This window comes from Hemitrygon akajei, chromosome 2 (assembly GCF_048418815.1).
Source record: "Hemitrygon akajei chromosome 2, sHemAka1.3, whole genome shotgun sequence".
NCBI classification, from domain to species: Eukaryota; Metazoa; Chordata; class Chondrichthyes; order Myliobatiformes; family Dasyatidae; genus Hemitrygon; species Hemitrygon akajei.
In genome coordinates this window covers 206922675-206944647 of record NC_133125.1, presented here as the reverse complement: position 1 = coordinate 206944647, position 21973 = coordinate 206922675, and the positions used below count along the sequence as shown (strand labels likewise).

The 21973-nt window shown below is 48.8% G+C and overlaps 1 protein-coding gene across 1 annotated transcript; it reads right to left on the bottom strand.

The window, feature by feature from the left end:
* Positions 1 to 8141: 8141 nt before the first annotated feature.
* LOC140722130 (zinc-binding protein A33-like) lies at positions 8142 to 21563 on the bottom strand. Its single transcript, XM_073036930.1, has 6 exons — positions 21153 to 21563; positions 20979 to 21074; positions 19900 to 20133; positions 18850 to 18872; positions 18631 to 18749; positions 8142 to 8749 (listed from the first exon to the last, which is right to left on the bottom strand). Exons 1-6 carry the CDS (start codon positions 21561 to 21563, stop codon positions 8217 to 8219), a joined length of 1416 nt encoding a protein of 471 aa, XP_072893031.1. The 3' UTR covers positions 8142 to 8216.
* Between the last annotated feature and the right edge of the window lie 410 nt (positions 21564 to 21973).

Genomic DNA, 21973 nt, shown 5'->3' with positions numbered 1-21973 from the left:
TCCAGTAGCACTCACATCGACAGTGACTGAGTGGTTGGTCGTGGCTAGATTCAACTCCTATCTCAGCAAGGACCTGGACCTGCTGTAATTTGCCTATCACCACAATAGGTCTACAGCACCCACAATCTCAATGGCTCTCCACATGGCCTTGGATCACCCGGACAATACAAATACCTCCGTCAGGATGCTGTTCATTCACTGTAGCTCAGCGTTTAACACCATCATTCCTACAGTCCTGATCGATAAGCTACGGAACCTGAGTCTCTGTATCTCCCTCTGCATCTGGATCATTGACTTCCAAACTGGAAGACCACCATATGTGCGGATTGGTAATAATATCTCCACCTCGCTGACGATCAACGCTGGCACACAACAGGGACGTGTGCTCACCCACAGCTCTACTTTCTCTGTGTGGCTGGGTAAAGCTCAAATGCCATCTGTGAATTTGCTGATGATAGAACCATTGTTGGTAGGATCTCAGGTGGTGACGAGAGGGAGTACAGGAGAGAGATATTCCAGCTAGTTGAGTGCAGTTATAGCAACAACCTTGCACTCAACGTCAGTAAGACCAAAGAGCTGATTGTGGACTTCAGAAAGGGTAGGACGAGGGAACATGAACCAATCCTCATAGAGGGATCAGAAGTGGAGAGAGTGAGCAATTGGCTCCTGGGTGTCAGCTCTCTGAAGATCTAATCTGGTCTAACCAGAACAGGAGCTATTTTTCATTGGGATTTTGAGGAGATTTGGTTTGTCATCTAAACCAGTTGAAAACTTCTATGGATGTACCATGGAGAGCATTTTGACGGGCTGCATCACTGTCTGGTTTGGGGACGGTGTGACTGCACGGGATCAAAAGCAGCAACATAAAGTTGTAGAATTAGTCAGCTCCATCTTGGCTACTAGCCTCCATGGTATTCAAAACATTTTCAAGGAGCGGTGTCTCAGAAAGGCAGCGTCCATCATTATGGACCCCCATCACCCAGGACATGTCCTCTTCTCCTTGTTACCATCAGGAAGGAGGTACGGAAGCATGAGGGCACACACTCAGTGATTCAGGAACAGTTTCTGCCCCTCTCCCATTCGATTCCTAAATGGACACTGACCCTGTGAACACCACCTCAACTTTTTAATATAATTGCTTTTGCACAATTTTTAATCTCGTCAATATTATCTGGATAGACAGGGTCTGATTAAGAATAGTCAGCATGGATTTGTGTGCGGAAGGTCATGTTTGACTAATCTTATTGAATTTTTTGAAGAGGTTACGAAGAAAGTTGACGAGGATAAAGCAGTAGATGTTGTCTATATGGACTTCAGTAAAGCCTTTGACAAGGTTCCGCACAGAAGGTTATTTAGGAAGATTCAATCGTTAGGTATTGATATTGAAGTAGTAAAATGGATTCAACAGTGGCTGGATGGGAGATACCAGAGAGTAGTGGTGGATAACTGTTTGTCAGGTTGGAGGCCGGTGACTAGTGGTGTGCCTCAGGGATCTGTACTGGGTCCAATGTTGTTTGTCATATACATTAATGATCTGGATGATGGGGTGGTAAATTGGATTAGTAAGTATGCAGATGATACTAAGGTAGGTGGTGTTGTGGATAATGAAGTAGGTTTTCAAAGCTTGCAGAGAGATTTAGGCCAGTTAGAAGAGTGGGCTGAACAATGGCAGATGGAGTTTAATGCTGATAAGTGTGAGGTCCTACATTTTGGTAGGAATAATCCAAATAGGACATACATTGTAAATGGTAGGGCATTGAAGAATGCAGTAGAACAGAGTGATCTAGGAATAATGGTGCATAGTTCCCTGAAGGTGGAATCTCATGTGGATAGGGTGGTGATGAAAGCTTTTGGTATGCTGGCCTTTATGAATCAGTGCATTGAGTATAGGAGTTGGGATGTAATGTTAAAATTGTACAAGGCAGTGGTAAGGCCGAATTTGGAGTGTTGTGTACAGTTCTGGTCACCAAATTATAGGAAAGATATCAACAAAATAGAGAGAGTACAGAAAAGATTTACTAGAATGTTACCTGGGTTTCAGCACCTAAGTTACAGGGAAAGGCTGAACAAGTTAGTTCTTTATTCTTTGGAGTGTAGAAGGTTGAGGGGGGACTTGATAGAGGAATTTAAAATTATGAGGGGGTTAGATAGAGTTGATGTGGTTAGGCATTTTCCACTGAGAGTAGGGGAGATTGAAACAAGAGGACATGATCTGAAAATTAGGGGACAGAAGTTTAAGGGTAACACGAGGGGGAATTTCTTTACTCAGAGAGTGGTAGCTGTGTGGAACGAGCTTCCAGTAGAAATGGTAGAGGCAGGTTCGGTATTGTCATTTAAAGTAAAATTGGATAGGAATATGGACAGGAAAGGAATGGAGGGTTATGGGATGAGTGCAGGTCGGTGGGATTAGGTGAAAGTAAGCGTTCAGCGTGGACTAGAAGGGCCGAGATGACCTGTTCCCGTGGTATAATTGTTATACGGTTATTTGGTTATACGTATACTGTAATTGATTTACTTATTTATTTACTTATTAGTCTTTGTTCTTCTGTATGATCTATTGCATTGAACTGCTGCTGCTAAGTTAACAATTTCACAACACATGCCGGTGATAATAAACCTGATTTGATTCTGATTCCTTCCTCGGTTTAGCGATCTGTCTGTGTATGAGTGGGCCACAAGTACCTCATTTCGACTTTCTTCTGGGCAGTCGGTGGGCAGTTAATGTTGGCCCAGCTACCAATGCCCACATTCCAGCCGAGTTACAGCATTGTGTTCTGCTCTTCCTGCAGTACCGGTTCCCAGCAGCAGGTGGGGATCCTGCACCGTGAAACGAGAAACAAGGGAAAATCCGCAGTGCTGGAAATTGTTAACCTCTCCCTGTCCCAGTGTGGAGCACCTTCCTGCTTCAAATTATCCTCCATCGTCCCTGTACCAAACAAGACCAAGGTAACAAGCCCGAACGACTAACGTCCTGTTGCACTCACCTCAATGATAAGCAAATGCTTTGAGAGGTTGGTCAAGGACTACATCTACAGCTTGCTACCACCCACCGGACCCCCTACAGTTCACAACCGATCAACGGATGATGCAATAGCCACTGCTCGACATACCGTCCTTACATATCTGGAGAAGAATGATGCTTATGTGAGAATGCTGTTCTTGGACTACAGCATTCAACACAATTCCCTCCAGGCTCGACAGGCAGCTCAGAAACCTCTGCCTTGTGCATCTGGATCCTGGACTTCCTGTCAGATCGCCAGCAGCTCCCTCACCTCCACCCCTCCGACTCTCAACACACGAGCTCCTCAGGGCTGTGTCGACACCCACAGCTCCAATCTGCTGATTAAATTTGCTGACGACACGACATTGATTGGCCGAATCTCAAACAATAGCGAGGTGACCTACAGGGTAGGAGTCATCTCTCTGACACAGTGGTGTCAAGAAAACAACCTCTCCCTCAATGTCACAAAAACAAAGGAGCTGGTTGTGGATTACAGGAGGGATGGAGACGGGCTAACCCCTATTGAATCACTGGATCTGGGGTTGAGAGGGTAAACAGCTTCAAGTTCCTCAGCATCCACGTCACCGAGGAACTCACGTGATCTGTACACAACAGCGCCTCTTTCACCTCAGACGGTTGAGGGAGTTCGGTAGGGGTCCCCAAATCCTAAGAACTTTCTGCAGGGGCACAATTGAGAGCATCCTGACTGGTATATGGGAACTGTACCTCTCTTAATCGCAGGATTCGGCAGAGAGTGGTGCCGACAGCCCAGCACAATCCGTACGTGTGAACTTCCCATGATTCAGGACATTTACAAGGACAGGTGTGTAAAAAGGGCCCGTAGGATCACTGGGGACACAAGTCACCCTGACCACAATCTAATCCAGCTGCCACCATCCGGGAAGCGGTACCACAGCATAAACCCCAGGACCAACAGGCTCCAGTGCAGCTTCTCCCATCGGGCCTTCAAACATCACACTGACTGTTCTGTTCATTATAAATTACTATGATTGCACATTTAGACGGAGATTTTTACTCCACATGTATGTGAAGGATGTAAGAAATAAAGTCATTTCAATTCAATCCGAGCAACACACACAAAATGCTGGAGAAACTCAGCAGGACAGGCAGCATCTACGAAAAAAAGTACAGTCGACATTTCGGGCCGAGACTCTTCAGCAGGACTGGAGAAAAAAACATGAGGAATCAGTCAAAAGGTGGTGGGGGAGGCCATGGAAGAAAAGTGGGAGGAGCACCAGAGGGAGGCGATGGGCAGGCGAGGAGATGAATTGAGGGAGGGAAAATGGGCACGGGGAATGGTGAAGGAGGGGTGGACATTACCGGAAGTTCGATAAATCGATGTTCATACCATCAGGTTGGAGGCTACCCAGACGGAATATGAGATATTGCTCCTCCAACTGAGTGTGGCCTCATCCCGACAGTAGAGGAGGCCCTCGATGGACATATGGGAATAGGCAGTGGAATTAAAATGGGCGGCTACTGGGAGATCCTGCTTTTTCTGGTGAAGCAGACTCCCAATCTATGTCGGGTCTCACCGATGTACAGGCCACACCAGAGGCACCAAACACAGTGTATGACCCCACCTGACACACAGGTGAAGTGTCGCCCCACCTGGAAGTGCCAGGAGGGAGTTCAGTGGGAAGGGACGAATGGACGCGAGTCGTGTAGGGAGTGATCCCTGCTGAAAGCAGAAAGTGGGGGAGAGGGAAAGATGTGCTTGGTGGTGGGATCCTGTTGGAGACGGTGGAAATTACAGAAATTATTAAGAGTGAGGACAAGTTCCGCTAGACGGAGGAGAGTGGTGGTGGAAGGGAACTGGTTGGGACAGGTGTCCAGAAAGAAAGAGAGAGCTCTGAGGCCTTCCTGCTGGTGGATGAAGGTGTACAGGGACTGGACATCCACAGTGAAAATAAGATGCTCGGGGCCAGGGAACGTGAAATCATTGAAAGATCCAGAGTCTGCGAAGTCACTGAGGGTTCACTCCATCCTGTGACAGTGACCCCTGACCCTCAACTCCTCAGACAGGGGAAACATCCTCCCTGCATCCTGTCTGTTGAGCCCTGAATGATTTTGCTCTTCCCCGAGATCTCCTCTCATTCTTCTAAACAGGAGAATGTTATGTTCTCTGAGAACATACAACAGTACAGCACAGGAACAGGCACAGAAACTGAAATTTTTGATGTGGACTGTGAAGTTTGTCTAAAGTTACAACAGGACCTCAATCAACTGGGAATATGGGCAAAGGAATGGCAGAAGGAATTCAAAATAGAAATGGGCAAAGTGATGCATTTTGGAAAGTTAAAACCAGGACAGAATGTACACAGTGAATGTCAGGGCCTGAGGTGTGTTATAGAATAGAAACACCCAGGGGAACAAGTACATAGTTCCTGAGAGTAGAGACACAGGTAGACAGTGTAGTGAAGAAGGGGTCTGGTACGCTGGCCTTCATCGATCGGGGATTAAGTACATGAGATGGTTTGTCGTGTTACAGCTGTACAAGACATTGGGGAGACCACACTCAGAGTACTGGGTGTAGTTCTGGTCACCGAGCTGTAGAAAGGATGACATTCAGCTGGAATGTGTGCGGACAAGATTCACAGGAATGTTACCGGGGCTCAAGGGCTTCAGGAGAATCTGAATCGACCTGGACTGTTTTCCTGAAGCAAAGGAGACTGAGGGTTGACATTATTGTGATTTATGAAATCCTGCAGGGCAGTGATGAGGTTGATGGTCACAGTCTTTCCCCAGGGGAGGGGAGTCTAAAACTAGAGGATAAAGAGTTAAGCTCAGAGGGTAAAGATTAGCAGGGGACCTGAGTGGCAAATTTTCCACACAGTCGGTGGTCAGTAAATGGGATGAGCTGCCAGAGGAAATGGTAGAGGCCGATAGAATTGAAACATTTTTAGGACATTTGGATTGAAAACGTTTAGAGGAATGCTGGCCAAATGCTGTCAAGTGGGACGTGCTGAGGAAGCCACCTTGGTTGTCAGGGACATGTTACGTCGAAGGGCCGGTGTGTGTGCTGTCACCTCCATTAGTCTCATTAGGAAGACTGGGACCTCACATCAGAGCAGGGCTGTACAGGGGGGAAGTCAGGAAGTTTTCCTGCATCCGTGTTTGAGTAATCCCAGTGTATCCAACACCTCACAATCTTCTGCTGCATCAAGATCCCCCATTTCAGTGTCAAAAATATTTGCCTGACAATTTAAATAATCGATATTTAATCACCTTTCCACCCTCCTGCTTTACACCTCTATTTATTCCCCGGACCCTTCTATCCTCCCTCTGGTCAGTCTGTACACTGCTCTGAAGAACATCAGAAACAGAAGCAAGGAGGCCATTCAGCCCCTCACACCTGCTTTCCCATTAGACATTATCAATACCACTTCCCTGAGCTCATGCTGTTTCTACTGATTCACGTTGTATCCAAAACTCTATCCACGTCTCTCCTCAACATAGTTAATGTGTAAATGTGCAGAGCCCGTTAACAGAAACATCATCCCTGCATCTACCTGGGGAGTCTGGAGTAAATCTCAGACTCTCTCTCTGTCTCCGCCACTAACATTCCTCCTCCTTTATCCCCCTTTCCGGAGGAAATTACGCTGCACTCCCATTTTTTCTTCAATCAGATGCTGGAAGAACTAAAACAAAACAGAAATTACTTGAAACCCACAACAGAGCAGGCAGTGTTTGAATCAATTCCGGGAGAGGTCACCAACGTGGAACGTGAAGCCTGTTCCTCTCTCCACAGATCCTGATCAACCTGCTTTTTTCCCCGCATTTCCTGCATATAAACTGGCTCCAAAACTGAATATCTGATTCAAAGTAGAGATCCGGACTCTATTTGTCTCGTAAATTAGAGGAACAGCTCCCCATTTTCCGTCAGGGTGATTGGCAACCTGGCAGCATCAACATCGAACTTTCAAACTTCTGGAATTCGTTCCCTGTCACTTTTCCTGTTTAATTGTCTCTCTCCTCCTGCTCCACCAGCCCCATCACCCCCTCTCTTTCCCCTCCTTCCCCACCCTCTCCATCTGCTCATCACCCTCACACTCCTCCCCACCCTCTCCATCTGCCCATCACCCACACACTCCTCCCCACCCTCTCCATCTGCCCATCACCCACACACTCCTCCCCACCTCTCCATCTGCCCATCCCCCACACTCCTCCCCACCCTCTCCATCTGTCCATCCCCCACACACTCCTCCCCACCCTCTCCATCTGCCCACCCACACACTCCTCCCCACCTTCTCCATCTGCCCATCCCCCACACACTCCTCCCCACCCTCTCCATCTGCCCATCACCCACACACTCCTCCCCACCTCTCCATCTGCCCATCCCCCACACACTCCTCCCCACTCTCTCCATCTGTCCATCCCCCACACACTCCTCCCCACCTCTCCATCTGCCCATCACCCACACACTCCTCCCCACCCTCTCCATCTGCCCATCCCCCACACACTCCTCCCCACCCTCTCCATCTGCCCATCACCCACACACTCCTCCGCACCCTCTCCATCTGCCCATCCCCCACACACTCCTCCCCACCCTCTCCATCTGCCCATCACCCACACACTCCTCCCCACCTCTCCATCTGCCCATCACCCACACACTCCTCCCCACCTCTCCATCTGCCCATCTCCCACACACTCCTCCCCACCTCCCTCCCTTTACTCCGGGGTCCACTTTCCCCTCCTGTCAGATTCCAAAATCTTCAGCCCTTTGTCACTGACACCTCTCACCTCCCAGAAGCTGACACATTGCCACCCCTCCCTTATCTATCACCCCTCTCTCATCTATTACCCCTCACCTGGATCCGCCCCTCACCTGTCAGTTTCCCTCCATAGATGTTACCTGACACGCTCGGCGTCTCCTGCGCTTTATGTGTTACCACCACTACATGTCCCGTGTTACCAAGATTCACCCTGACCTCCCTCTCCCTGTCAGCACCACCACCACTTGCCCCAGTTACACTGGCAGTCCCGGTGGACTTTAGCACCCGGGGGAGCCGGGGAGCTCAGGACCCGCCGCCCGCGGCTGTTGCTGAATCTGCAGTGTTTCTATTCCATTGACGGATGCGGTGAACGAGTTAAAATTAATGGATCGATAATTCTCAAATCGTGTTTATTTCACTCTCCGCACATTTATATTTACACTGACTTACACCTGACGCCGGTCTCGGACCCGACTCGTTTACAGACCCGGAGCGGAACCGGAGCAGATTCTCAGCCACTGGTTTTTATAGACAGTCCAGAAGAAAGGATAAAGTTTCTCAATGAATTTATTCCCAGTGAAGGTGTGGAGATGGGACTTGGTCTCCGCGTTGTAAAATGAAACTGTGCCGGACTCGTAACTGAGATAAACTCCCACCCTCCCGGGGATGGGACGGGCAGGGAGACGGGATACAGGGGCGGTGCGAACCCACATCTCGTTATTAAACCGCTCGATGATCCAGAATCCGGTCTCCGGACTCAGTGTGAACTCTCCCTCCCTCTCCACAGACTCTGCGGCGACTCCCAGACTCCACCACCGATTCCTCGTCACCTCCACCTCCCAGTAATGTCTCCCCGATGTGAATCCCTCCGAGCCCAGCACACAAGGCCAGTCTGTGAACCTCTTCCCGGTGTCAGGGAAATCCCTCCGGGTCCCGGTCGATTTCACACTCTTCCGATCCTCAGACACCTCGAGCTCCGGATGCGCCGTTTCCACATCCAGGGTGACAGAGACTGGGGGGAGAAGCAGAGAATTAGAGTCCCCGGGGATCGGGGGAGACTCGGGCAGCGCGGCCCCGGGACCGGGGGGAGACTCGGGCAGCGCGGCCCTGTGACCGGGGGTGGGGGGGGAGACTCGGGCAGCACGGCCCCGGGAATCGGGGGGAGATTCGGGCAGCGCGGCCCCGGGGATCGGGGGGAGACTCGGGCAGCGCGGCCCCGGTATCGGGGGAGACTCGGGCAGCGCGGCCCCGGGACCTGGGGGAGACTCGGGCAGCGCGGCCCCGGGATCGGGGGGAGACTCGGGCAGCGTGGCCCCGGGACCTGGGGGAGACTCGGGCAGCACGGCCCCGGGAATCGGGGGGAGATTCGGGCAGCGCGGCCCCGGGGATCGGGGGGAGACTCGGGCAGCGCGGCCCCGGGGATCGGGGGGAGACTCGGGCAGCGCGGTCCCGGTGATCGGGGGGAGACTCGGGCAGCGCGGCCCCGGGGATCGGGGGGAGACTCGGGCAGCGCGGCCCCGGGGATCGGGGGGAGACTCGGGCAGCGCGGCCTGGGGACCGGGGGAGGGGGGGAGACTCGGGAAGCGCGACCCCGGGGATCGGGGGGAGACTCGGGCAGCGCGGCCCCGGGGACCAGGGGAGACTCGGGAAGCGCGACCCCGGGGATCGGGGGGAGACTCGGGTAGCGCGGCCCCGGGGATCGTGGGGGGGGGGGAGACTCGGGCAGCGTGGCCTCGAGGACCGGGGGGAGACTCGGGCAGCGCGGCCCCGGGGATCGGGGGGAGACTCGGGCAGCGCGGCCCCGGGATCGGGGGAGACTCGGGCAGCGCGGCCCCGGGGATCGGGGGGGGGGAGAATCGGGCAGCGCGGCTCCGGGACCTGGGGGAGACTCGGGCAGCGCGGACCCGGGAATCGGGGGGAGACTCGGGCAGCGCGGCCCCGGGGATGGGGGGGGGGGGGAGACTCGGGAAGCGCGACCGACAGGACCCTTTCCCGGGGTTTCACCCAAACGTAGCGGATGGATAACCGGCATCTTCCCGAGGTTTTTCCTCGACCTGGAGAGTGGATTTTTCCCTATCAACACACACAGAATTCTGGAGGATCTCAGCGGGTCAAGCGGCGTTTGATAAGGGAGATGTACAGTCGATGTTTCAACCCAAGACATTACCTCACGAACGGAAAGAAAGATGGGAGATAGCAGTGGAAACGGGTATGAGGAAGACCCAGAATATTCAGCCTCTCCTTATAACCCAAACCCTCCAGTCCCAGTAACATCCTTGTAAATCTGTTTCATACCCTCTCAGTTTAATGACTTTCTTCCTGTAGAAAGATCACCAGAAATGTACACAGTGATCCAAATCATAAAGACAAGAAAGTCTGCAAATGCTGGAAATCCAAAGCAACACACACAAAACCTTGGCCCAAATCATCAACTGTTTATTCATATCCATAGATGCTGCCTGACCTGCTGAGTTCCTCCAGCAGTTTGTGTGAGTTACTCTGCTCCAAATGTGGCCTTCCCAATGTCTTGTACACTCATAACGTGACATCCCAGATCCTGTACTCAGTATTCTGACTGATGAAGGCATTCACTTCCTGGTCTCTCTGTTCCACAACACTCTCCAGGGCCCCCGATTGCTGTGTAAATCCTGTCCTGGTTTGCCTTCCAAAATGCAACACCCACATCTCTCTGAATTAAAATCAATTTCCATCCAATGGCCCAGAGACCCAATTAATCAAGATCTCGTTGTAATCTTGGATAAACCATGAACAACAGGGTTATGTAGTGGATAACACAATACTGTTGCACCTCAGGGCGTTCCGGAGTTCAGAGTTCAATTCCGACACCATCTGTAAGGAGTTTGTACTTTCTCCCCGGGACCTCGTGCATTTCCTCCGGGTGCTCCCGATTCATCCCTCAGATTGGGGAGGAGTGGACAGTGAGGAAGACCATCATTACTTGCAGTGGGATCTGGAGCAGCTGGGAAAATGGGCTGAAAAGTGTCAGCTGGAATTTAATGCAGACAAGTGTGAGCTGTTGCTCTTCAGTAGGACCCCAGTGTCGGTCTTTCACAGTGAATGGTTGGGCACTGAGGACTCTGTTCTACAACAGATCTGGGAACACAGGTCCAGAATACATCGAAAGTGGTGTTACAGGTAGATGGATGTTATGTTGAAGTTGTATGAGACCTGGGGCTGCCTAATTTGGGATATTGTGTACAGTTTTGGTCACCGACCTACAGGAAGGATGTAAACAAGTTTGAAAGAGTACAGAGAAAATTTCCAGGGATGTAACTGGGACTGGAGGACCTGAGTCATAAGGAAAGATTGAATAGTTTAGGACTTTATTCCTGTAACATAGAAGACTGAGGGGAGATTTGATAGAGGTATACAAAATTATGAGGGGTATAGATAGGGTAAATGCAAGCAGGCTTTTTCCACAGAGGTTGGGTGGGATTACAACCAGAGGTCATGGGTTAAAGGTGAAAGATGAAAAGTTTAAGGGGAAGATGAGGGGAAACTGCTTCATTCAGAGGGTTGTGAGAGTGTGGAACCAGCTGCCAGCCCAAGTGGTACAAGCAAGCTCGATTTCAACATTTAAGAGAAGTTTGGACGGTACATGGATGGTCGGAGTTGGAGGACCATGGTCCTGGTGCAGGTCGGTAGTTTAAATGCTTCAGTATAGACCAGGTGGGCTGAAGGGCCTGTGCTGTTCGTTTCTATCACTCTGTGACGCTGGTACTAAGACATAACGGTTTGTAGGTTAAATGGTCATTGTACATTGCCCCGTGATTAGGCTGGTTTTAAATAGTTGGGGTGCTGGGTGGAGCGGGTCGTTGGTCTGGGACAGCCTGTATCACACTGTCTCTAAATAAATAAATAACCTCTTCACTGTCCATGAAACCACCAATTTTACAGTCCTTCACAAACCTACTAAACACGTCACCTACATTCTCTCCAAATCATTCATATGAATGATGAAAAACAGTGGACCCAGCACCGATCCCTGCAGAACAACCACTGGTCACAGGACTCCACCCAGACAACTCTGTATCCTATTCCAGATCGTACTGTATCCCATGTGATCTAACTCTCTGCTACCTTGTCAAATCCCTCGCTAAACTCCATGGAGACGATGTCTACTGCACTTTCATCAGCTGTAATTTATTTATTGAGATACAGCACGGAATAGGCCCTTCCGGCCCTTTGACCCCCACCACCCAGCAACCCCTGATTTAATCCGAGCCTGACCACGGGACAAGTTACAATGACCCCCACCACCCAGCAACCCCTGATTTAATCCGAGTCTGACCATGGGATGTTACAATGACCCCCACCACCCAGAAACCCCTGATTTAACCCGAGCCTGACCATGGGACAAGTTACAATGACCCCCACCACCCAGCAACCCCTGATTTAATCCGAGCCTGACCATGGGACAAGTTACAATGACCCCCACCACCCAGAAACCCCTGATTTAATCCGAGCCTGACCATGGGACAAGTTACAATGACCCCCACCACCCAGCAACCCCTGATTTAATCCGAGCCTGACCATGGGACAAGTTACAATGACCCCCACCACCCAGCAACCCCTGATTTAATCCGAGCCTGACCATGGGACAAGTTACAATGACCCCCACCACCCAGCAACCCCTGATTTAATCCGAGCCTAACCATGGGACAAGTTACAATGACCCCCACCACCCAGCAACCCCTGATTTAATCCGAGCTTGACCATGGGACAAGTTACAATGACCCCCCACCACCCAGCAACCCCTGATTTAATCCGAGCCTGAACATGGGACAAGTTACAATGACCCCCACCACCCAGAAACCCCTGATTTAATCCCAGCCTGACCATGGGACAAGTTACAATGACCCCCACCACCCAGCAACCCCTGATTTAATCCCAGCCTGACCATGGGACAAGTTACAATGACCAATTAACCTGCCAACCAGTACAGGTTTGGACTGTGCAACTAGAACACCTGGAAGAAACCCACGTGGTCATGGGAGAACGTGCAAACTCCTGACAGGCAGTAACGGGACATGAACCCGGGTCGCTGACAACATAAGGATGTACCTGAATGAGAGAGAGGCTGAGACCCTGTCAGAGTCTGGTAAGTTAGCAGACGAGTCTGCTTTAACCCACAAGGTAAAGTTTTTCCCGAGCAAGAGCTACCAAAGGAGTAGCAGGGATAACAAAGATAACCCACCGGCTAAACCAGAGAGTAAACCGGGGACTAGTGATAAAAGTCAGGAGGAAGGGAAGCAGTCAAAAGAAAAATTTCCCAGTTTCAAGTGTTACTTCTGTGGGAAGCCTGGTCATGCGGCATCCAATTGTTTTGCTATGAAAAGGGAAGAAGGGACAGAGAGAGAGAGAACCCCAAATGCCTGCGTTCAGACGGTTAAAACACCGCTGAAGAAGGAGGGGTCTGACCGAGTTCAAGTGGGATTTGAGAGATTTATTTCAAATGGGTTTGTGTCTGTGAAGGAGGGATCACCTCCGGTTCCAGTGAGAATCTGGAGAGATACTGGAGCTTTTCAGTCACTGATATTAAAGAGTGTTTTGGAGTTCGGTGCTGAGATGGAGATTTGAGAGTCGGGGGCGTTGAGAGTAAGTGTTCAGCACGGACTAGAAGGGCCGAGATGGCCTGTTTCCGTGCTGTAATTGTTATATTGTTATATGGTGATGAATATTATCAAAGGTATTGGAAAGGGGACTGAGACTGTGCCTTTGCATAAGATAATTCTGAAATGCGACTTGCTATCTGGACCAGTCACAATAGGGGTGCGGTCTGAACTACCGATAGACAATGTTGATCTCTTACTCGGAAATGACCTTGCAGGTGGGCATGTTTACCCAGCAGTTCAGCTAGCCAGTGAGCCTGCTGCTGCTGAGGGCCCGCCCATAGATGCTGATGTGTATCCCCCCTGCGTAGTAACTAGAAACATGTCGGAAAAGGCTGCTGATGCTAATATTGATTTATCTAGACTTTCCTCCTGTCCCTAAACCAACAGGACTTTGAGGAGAGTAAGGAGGATGAGAAAGACGTCTTTATTGAGGAAGGAATTTATAGAAGAACAAATTAAAGATCCTGAAATTGTGGCTTTAAAAGAGAGAGCTCTCTCTGAGGATGAAATTCAGAAAGAGTCAGTGGGATATTACCTTAAAGATGGGGTGTTGATGATTAAGTGGAGATCAGCCACTGTGCCTGCAAGTGGGGATTGGGCTATTGTGCATCAGGTCATGGTTCCAAAAGTTTACAGGGCTTAAGTTTTAAACCCGGCCCATAAGATGCCTTTAGGTGGACATTTCGGAGTAAAGGAAACAGTGCACAGGATGATGAGGGAATTTTATTGGCCTAACGTGAGGAAAGATATTGCAAATTGCTGTAGAAGGTGTCATACGTGCCAGGTGGTGGGAAAACCTAATCAGGCCATCCCTAAGGCACCACTTCGGCCGATACCTGCGTTTGGTGAACCATTTTCCAGGGTCATAGTGGATTGTGTAGGTCCATTGCCAAAAACTGCAGCTGGTCATCAGTACTTGTTAACAATTATGTGTGCTGCTTCTAGGCTCCCTGAAGCCGTGCCTCCCAATGTCTAACCATGTCAGCAACTTCCCTATAATACCACGGGCTCTTAACTTGGGAAGCAGCCTCATGTGTGGCACCTTATCAAAGGCCTTCTGAATCTCCAAATATACAACATCCACTACATCCCCTTTATCTATCCTACTTGTAATCTGCTCAAAGAATTCCAACAGGTTTGTCAGGCAGGATTTTCCCTGAAGGAAACCATGCTGACTTTATACCATCTTGTCCTGTATCACGACGTCCTGTGTCACCATGTGCTCCATCACCTCATCCTTAACAATTGACTCAAACTTCTTCTCAACCACTGAGGTCAGGCTAACTGGTCTATAATTTCCTTTCTGCTGCCTTCCTCCTTTCTTAAAGAATTTTCCAGTCCCGACACCATGCCAGACTCCAATCATTTTTGAAAGGTCATTTCTAATGCCACCATAATCTCTAATACTACATCTTTCAGAACCCTAGGGTGCAGTTCCTGTGGTCCAGGTGACTTATGTACCTTTAGGTCTTTCAGCTTTTTGAACACCTTCTCTCTTGTAATAGTAACTGCACCCACTTCTCTTCCTTCACACACTACATCAGGCATACTGTTAGTGTCTTCCACAGTGAAGACTGATTCAAAATAGTCATTTAGTTCATCCGCCATCTCCTTGTCCCCTGTTATTATTTTTCCTGCCTCATTTTCTGGAGGTCCTATATCCACTCTCATTTCTCTTTTATTTTTAACATGCGTGAAAAAACTTTTACCATCCACTTTGATGTTATTTGCTAGCTTGCTTTCACATTTCATCTTTTCCTTTCCAATGATTTTTCTAGTTGCTCTCTGTAGGTTTTTAAAAACTTCCCAATCCACTATCATCCCACTAATTTTTGCTTTGTTGTATGTCCTTTCTTTTGCTTTTACAATAGTTTTGACATCCCTTGTCAGTCATGGTTGTACTATTTTACAATTTGAGTACTTCTTCATTTTTGGAAGAATTGAAAACATACTCACGTCCTGCAGCTTCCTCATTTCCCCAGAAACACACACCATTGCTGCTCTGCTGACATCCCTGCCAGCAGCTCTTTCCAATCTACTTTGGCCAACTCCTCTCTCACACCACTGTAATTTGCCTTACTCCACTGAAATACTGCTACATCAGCCTTTACTCTAGTGATCACCAACCTTTTTAAGCCCAAGCTCCCCTAACTCGGTCATAGTCAAAGAAGACATCGACCCCCAGATTGATTAGTTACACACATGCGCACTGGGGCAGAAAAGACCGGAAGTAAAACCCCGCAACCCGGAAGTAGAAATAATGTATAAACACCAGGGGTACACACCCTTTTTTGCACCGCGGACCGGTTTAATATTGACAATATTCTTGCCGACCGGCCGCCGGCGGGGGTGGGGGGGGGGGGGGGGGGATTAAACACGACCAGAATACAGCGATACTCGAAGCAGGTTCCTTATGTCCAGTCTATTGCACAATTTAGTTTTTGCGGCTCTCGGCATTTACTTTTGTCCCACTTGCTCACGTTTTCTCCGCTCAAAAAACTCAGCGGGTTTGTCTTTAAGTGCGGGGTGCTTGGACTCAAGGTACCGAAGCAGTTTTGAGGATTTCACTGCCTCATTAGACAGCCTCCAGGCCCAAACTGCAGCCTCCGCCCGCCCGCCCACCGCCAGACACCCTGGCCGGGTGCGGCTGGTCGTGGGTGGGGTGAGAGGACAAGGTCAGGGCCGGAGGTCCCCGTGCCGTTTCCAGTCCGGAGAAAGCGACAGAGCGGGGAGTGTGACAGGGCGCCCGCCCGCCCCCCCTTGTAGGATCTATCGGCCGACAAAAGTTTGTATCAGCAGATCGCAGCGCGGTAGCTGCTCTGCTACTTACGGAACCCTGAGCCCGAATTAGATCGTCTGCGAATATTTTAGCACTGGGTTCCCCACGAGCATTCGGTGTGGTGAACAGGTTTAGAGGAGGCGCCCACCTCTCCGCGCTCCAGGCCAGTACCAACAGCACTTCTCGCCGGCCGCGTGAGGTGAACCAGTGATTCCTGGCGCGAGGGTATCACTGCGTTTAGGCGACTGATGACCTCGCATGGGTTCAAGTTCAACAGTGGGCAAGACAGGGAGTGAGGAAAGGTGCAGCTGACTCATATCGTTTCCTCACGGCCCGGTGGTTGGGGACCACTGAATTACACTGTGTAAACACAAAGTACACTGCAGATACTGTGGTCACATCAACACGTACAAACAAGCTGGATGAACTCAGCAGTCAGCAGGTTGACTGCTCATTTCAACGGACACTGCCCGACCTGCTGAGTTCATCCAGTGTGTTTGTACATGTTGAATTACACTGTGTAATGCGGGGGAGCTACACACACGCGCACTGGGCAGAAAGAACGGAACAAAACCCCGCAACCCGGAATCAATCTTTCAACGGTATTTGTGTATTTATTTTTGAATTTTTTTCGGGATCTACTGGGAAAGTCTCAAAGATCGACCGCTACTTTACTTTCTCCCTATCAAATTTCAAGTTAAACTCAATCACACTGTGATCACTGGTTCCTCAGGGTTTTTTACCTTCAGCTCCCTAATCGCCTCTGGTTCATTACGTAACAGCCAATCCAGTATAGCTGATCCCCTAGTAGGCTCAATGATAAACTGCTTTAAATGCCATCTCTTAGGGATTCAACAGACTCACTCTTGAGATCCATTATCAACCTGATTTTCCCAATCAACCTGCATGTTAAAATCTCCCATGACTACCAGAACATTGCCCTTTTGACACAGCTTTTCTATTTCCTGTTGTAATCTGTGGTCCACCGCCCAGCTCTGTTGGAGGCCTGTGTATAACTGCCATCAAGGTCTTTTTAACCTTGCTGTTTCTGAACTCAACCCACAAGTATTCACTATCTTCCGATCCTATGTCACATCCTTCTACTGATTTGATGCCATTCTTTACCAGTAGAGCCACACCACCCCCTCTGCCTATCTTCCTATCACTCCGATAAAATATGTAACCCTGGACATTCAGCTTCCAACTACAACCATCCTTCAGCCACAATTCAGTGATGGCCACAACATCATACCTGGCCATTTGTAATCGTGCAACAAGATCATCCACTTTATTTCTTATACTACGTGCATTTAGATACAACACGTTGAGTACTGTATTTGCTGTCCTTTCTGATTCTGCATCCCTAAAGTTTTGATACTCAGCCTGTTGGCTGCAACTGAGTCCCATCACCTGCCTGCCCTTCCTGACAGTCTGACTGCAGGCTATCATTACCATTTTTACCATCCGTCCTATCCTGAGTCCCTTCACTCCAGTTCCCACCCCACTACAAAATTAGTTTAAACCCTCCCCAATAGCTCTAACAAACCTGCCCGCGTGAATATTGATCCCCCTTGGGTTCAGGTGCAACCCATCACTTCTGATCAGGTCATACCTCCCCCAGGGGGATCCCAATGATCCAAGAACCTGAAGCCTGCCCCCCTGCACCAGCTTCTCAGCCACACATTTACCTGCCAGATCATTGTGTTTTTACCCTCACTGGCACGTGGCACAGGCAGCAATCTAGAAATTAGTACCCAGGAGGTCCTAATCTCTGGATTAGAGAGAGGCGAGAGTGGATATCGGACTGCTGGAAAACAATGCTGGAGAGGTAGTAATGGGGGACAACGAAAGGGTGGATGAACTGAAGACGTATTTTGCATCAGTCTTCACTGTGGAAGAAACTAGCAGTATGGTGGAAGTTCCAAGTGTCAGGCGACGTGCCGGGCGTGAAGTTAGCATTACTAGAGAACAGGTTCTTGGGAAACGGAAAGATCTTTAGGTAGCTGTCACCTGGACGAGATAGTGTACATGCCAGAGTTCAGAAAGAGGTGGCTGAAGAGATCATGGAGGCATTTGTAATGATCCTTCAAGAATCACTAGATTCTTCAATGGTTCTGGAAGACTGGAAATTTGAAAATGTCACTCCACTGTTCAAGAAGAGAGAGGCAGAATAAAGAAAACTCTAGGCCAGTTAGTCTGACCTCAGTGGCTGGGAAGATGGTGAAGTTGATTATTAAGGAGGAGTTGTCAGGGAACTTGGAGGCACATGATAAAATAGGCCATGGTTTCCTCAAGGGAAAATCTTGCCTGACAAATCAGTTCGAATTCTTTGAAGAAATAACAAGCCAGATAAACAAAGGAGAACCAGTTGATGTCGTGTACTTGGATTTTCAGAAGGTCATTGACAAGCCATATTTGGCATCTAATTATGACTTAGTAGTGTCTCATAAACAAGCACAAATGAATCTTATGTCTTACCGTGTTTAATGCCGCAAGTCACTTCTTCCGATGCTATGTCGAGCAAATAGGGGTGATCGAATTTTTCAACCAATAGGGCACCATCTGTCACTGACAATATCTGGGTATCATCACTTATCCTGTAAATATTATACAGATGGTTATAAACTGAGCTTCAGTTTGTGATATTTGAACTATTTTACAAATCCATACAGAGTTTCAGTAAAGACCATGTCCTACCTCCTCTTCCGACGAGCTTCCTCCTGAAATAAATCATACACAGATCTCAATTGACTGAGATGACTGTCGGCATCCGAACAGCAGGAATCTGAGACAAGTTATTAAAAACTGCTGAAAATTCCCACTGAACTCATTCCCACTAACACGAATGGAGAAAGAGGGACATTGAACCATGGGAGAAAGTACAAGGAATATTTATGAGAATTATACGATAACTGAGAGAAGGAACTTACAGGAGAGACTGGACAGGTTTTAAAATTCTGAATGTATCTGATCGAAAATATTTCTGCTTGTGTGGAGACAATAAGTCAAAGATAAAACATCAGCTGGTTGTTAATAAATCCCACAAGAAATGTAATGAAGAGAATGTGGAACTCACTGCTACAGGAGTGGCTGAAGTGGAACAGCAGAGACTGAATGTAATGGGGAAGCTGGATAAACACATGAGGGACCATGGAGTTTGGGGACACTGTTACTGGGTGTGGTGAGTAGGTGGGAGGAGGCTTGTGCACCAGGAAAACTGATAGGAGAGAATGGACTGAAAGTCCTGTCTCTGATGAAAATGGGATATAATCTGATGAAGAATATTTCTGAAAAACAAAAGACAGTGCAAAATTCTCCAAAACACTGAACCTGATACAAACCAGATATAGATGGTAAATCCGATGTGCAGGTCACATTCTGGAATTCAACCTCAGTTCCCACTGATCAACAGAGAGACCCTCACACCCACTGCACCAGACACACTCACACTCTGTGACTGTAATGGGATGTTACTCTGAGTCTCAGGGGATATTATACGTGGGAATCACAGAAGTGATCACTGGCTCAGTGCTACGATCAGAGTAAACATTCCCGAGAAGGATGCAGACTGTCCAGCGATGTACAGATGTTGTAAGAGGCCGGTTTGGAGACAACAACCCTGAACAGTCAAAACGTCCGTCTGGTTTCAATCAGTTTACAACTCCAGTATCTGTAAATCCCACACTGAGTTAAAATACATCATTTTGTGCCTATGTACTTTTACAGGACCAAACTGAAATCTCTCACCATGAGGAATATGATATTGTCTTGTTGATCCATCTGTTCCTGTAACTTTGAGATTTCCTTGTAGATGGCATTTAAATTCTCTTGAATCTCCTGAAGATTTTTCTCCATTGGATTTAGAATCCTCTCCTCTTCTTCCCTGAGATCTCGGAGTGCACGTTGCTCTTTCTCGGTGATAATCCGGCGCAGTTCATCAAACTGGGATGTGATGTGGGACTGAACATTTTGTGACTGTTCCTGTCGAATGAAAGGAGAGGCTGGTTTATTATTTGGCCCTGATGTATATCCTTATGATATGGAAGGGTCTATCCAGCCCATTATCATCCAAGAGGACCACAACCTTGCCGTTGGGTTTGGAGGCTTGTGTGCCTCAATGACCCAAAGAACTCTGTTGGCTGGAATGTGGGCTTTATGCTTTGACCCTTGGTAGGGTCACCCGTGTCAAACAGGTCAAAGGGTAGAGGCCAGAGTAAGAGTGGTCCACTGGTCCTCCAGGTTCATGGGTTCAGCTCAGGGCTAACATTACTGACTGGTAAAACAAAACTGTTACGGAAACAATGAAAAGTCTTTCTACATCTGAGTGCCATGTTATTCCTGAGTCTCCACTCAGGACCTGCACGACTGACAGTAGTGAAAACCGAGTAGCAGCTACTGACATGTTGAATGAAGACATGAACACTGCCGGAGATGGAGGACCTTCATTGCTGTCCCAAACTCCAGTGGCATAACAGGCAGCAAGTGAGTGGTTCCCAGATATTCAATCACATTTCCCTCAAACACAGTCTTCCTAACTGACCCATTAACTCCCACCTGATTCACATACAATACCCCTTCACAGGGTTAATTACAGTTGCCAATCTGGTTTAAATCAGTTTACAACTACAGTGTCTGTAAATACCACATTGAGTTGATTGTCGGCTAAAAGAAAGCACTGGCTACAGAGAGAACGTGCAAACTCCACGGAGACAGCACCAGAGGTTAGGATCGAGCCCAGGGCACTGGAGCTGCGATACTCTGCTATTCTGCATTAAAGGGAACAAAACTACACAACAAGATTGTAAATTCTGCACAGGAAGCCTCACCCGAACTCCAGAAATCTTCTCTTTCTGTTGCTGCTCCATTTCCTGAAAGTCTGATTTCCTTTTTACGAGAGAGTCCAAGGAAGATTTAACCCGATCCTGGGAATTAAAGAGTTAATGGATTAGACAAAACAAAAAGACAACATAAACAGACGATCGAAAGCGGGTTAGTTTTACCTGGTAAATTTTAAGGGCTTCGTTAACCGGCATGAAGTTGTGAGACTTGTGTTCCAGTGCATCTCTACAGATCACACAGATCAGTTTCCTGTCCGTCTCACAAAACAGCTTCAGTTCTTCCTCATGTTTCTCGCAGTGAAGTTTACTTTCCTTCTCTTTAGGATTCAGGTTTAGTTTCCGAGCTTTCTCAGACAGATTTGCTAAAACCCGATTGACCTTGAGGGTGCGGTCTGCAAACTCCTCTCTACATTCCGGGCAGGAGTTTCTCTCCTCCCTTTCCCAACACCGTGTGATACAGGAGCGGCAGAAGTAGTGACCACACTCCAGTGACACCGGATCGGTGAAGAAATCCAGGCAGATGGGACAAATTACCTCCTCGGTCCAACTCTCGACCTGTCCTTTCGAAGCCATGTTAACTCCCGGTACTTCCTGGTTCAGGATCCTTTCACGTTCGGGAGCTGCTGAACCCTGCAGTACCGGGAATGTCCACTAGGGGCGCTGCAGTCTCGGGAATGAACAACGTTGCTCCAAGTGTTCTCTGGGCAGGAATCGCGGCAATTTCCACGTCAGGGTGGGATCAGAAACACATTAAAGAGGTCTGAATATAAATGAACCCGGAGCGCGGAGCCTGGTTCAGTGTAAAGTACAACAGAAAGGGACAATTCCTGAAAAGCGAGATAGACAGTTGGCCTATGTCCCTGCCTGCTCCAGCCCCACTGAACTTGTCCTCATACATTGACTCCATTCTAAACCCTTCAGGTCAATCCCTCCCAACCCACATCCGCGACACTTCTCATGCCCTCAATCTCCTCAGCAATTTT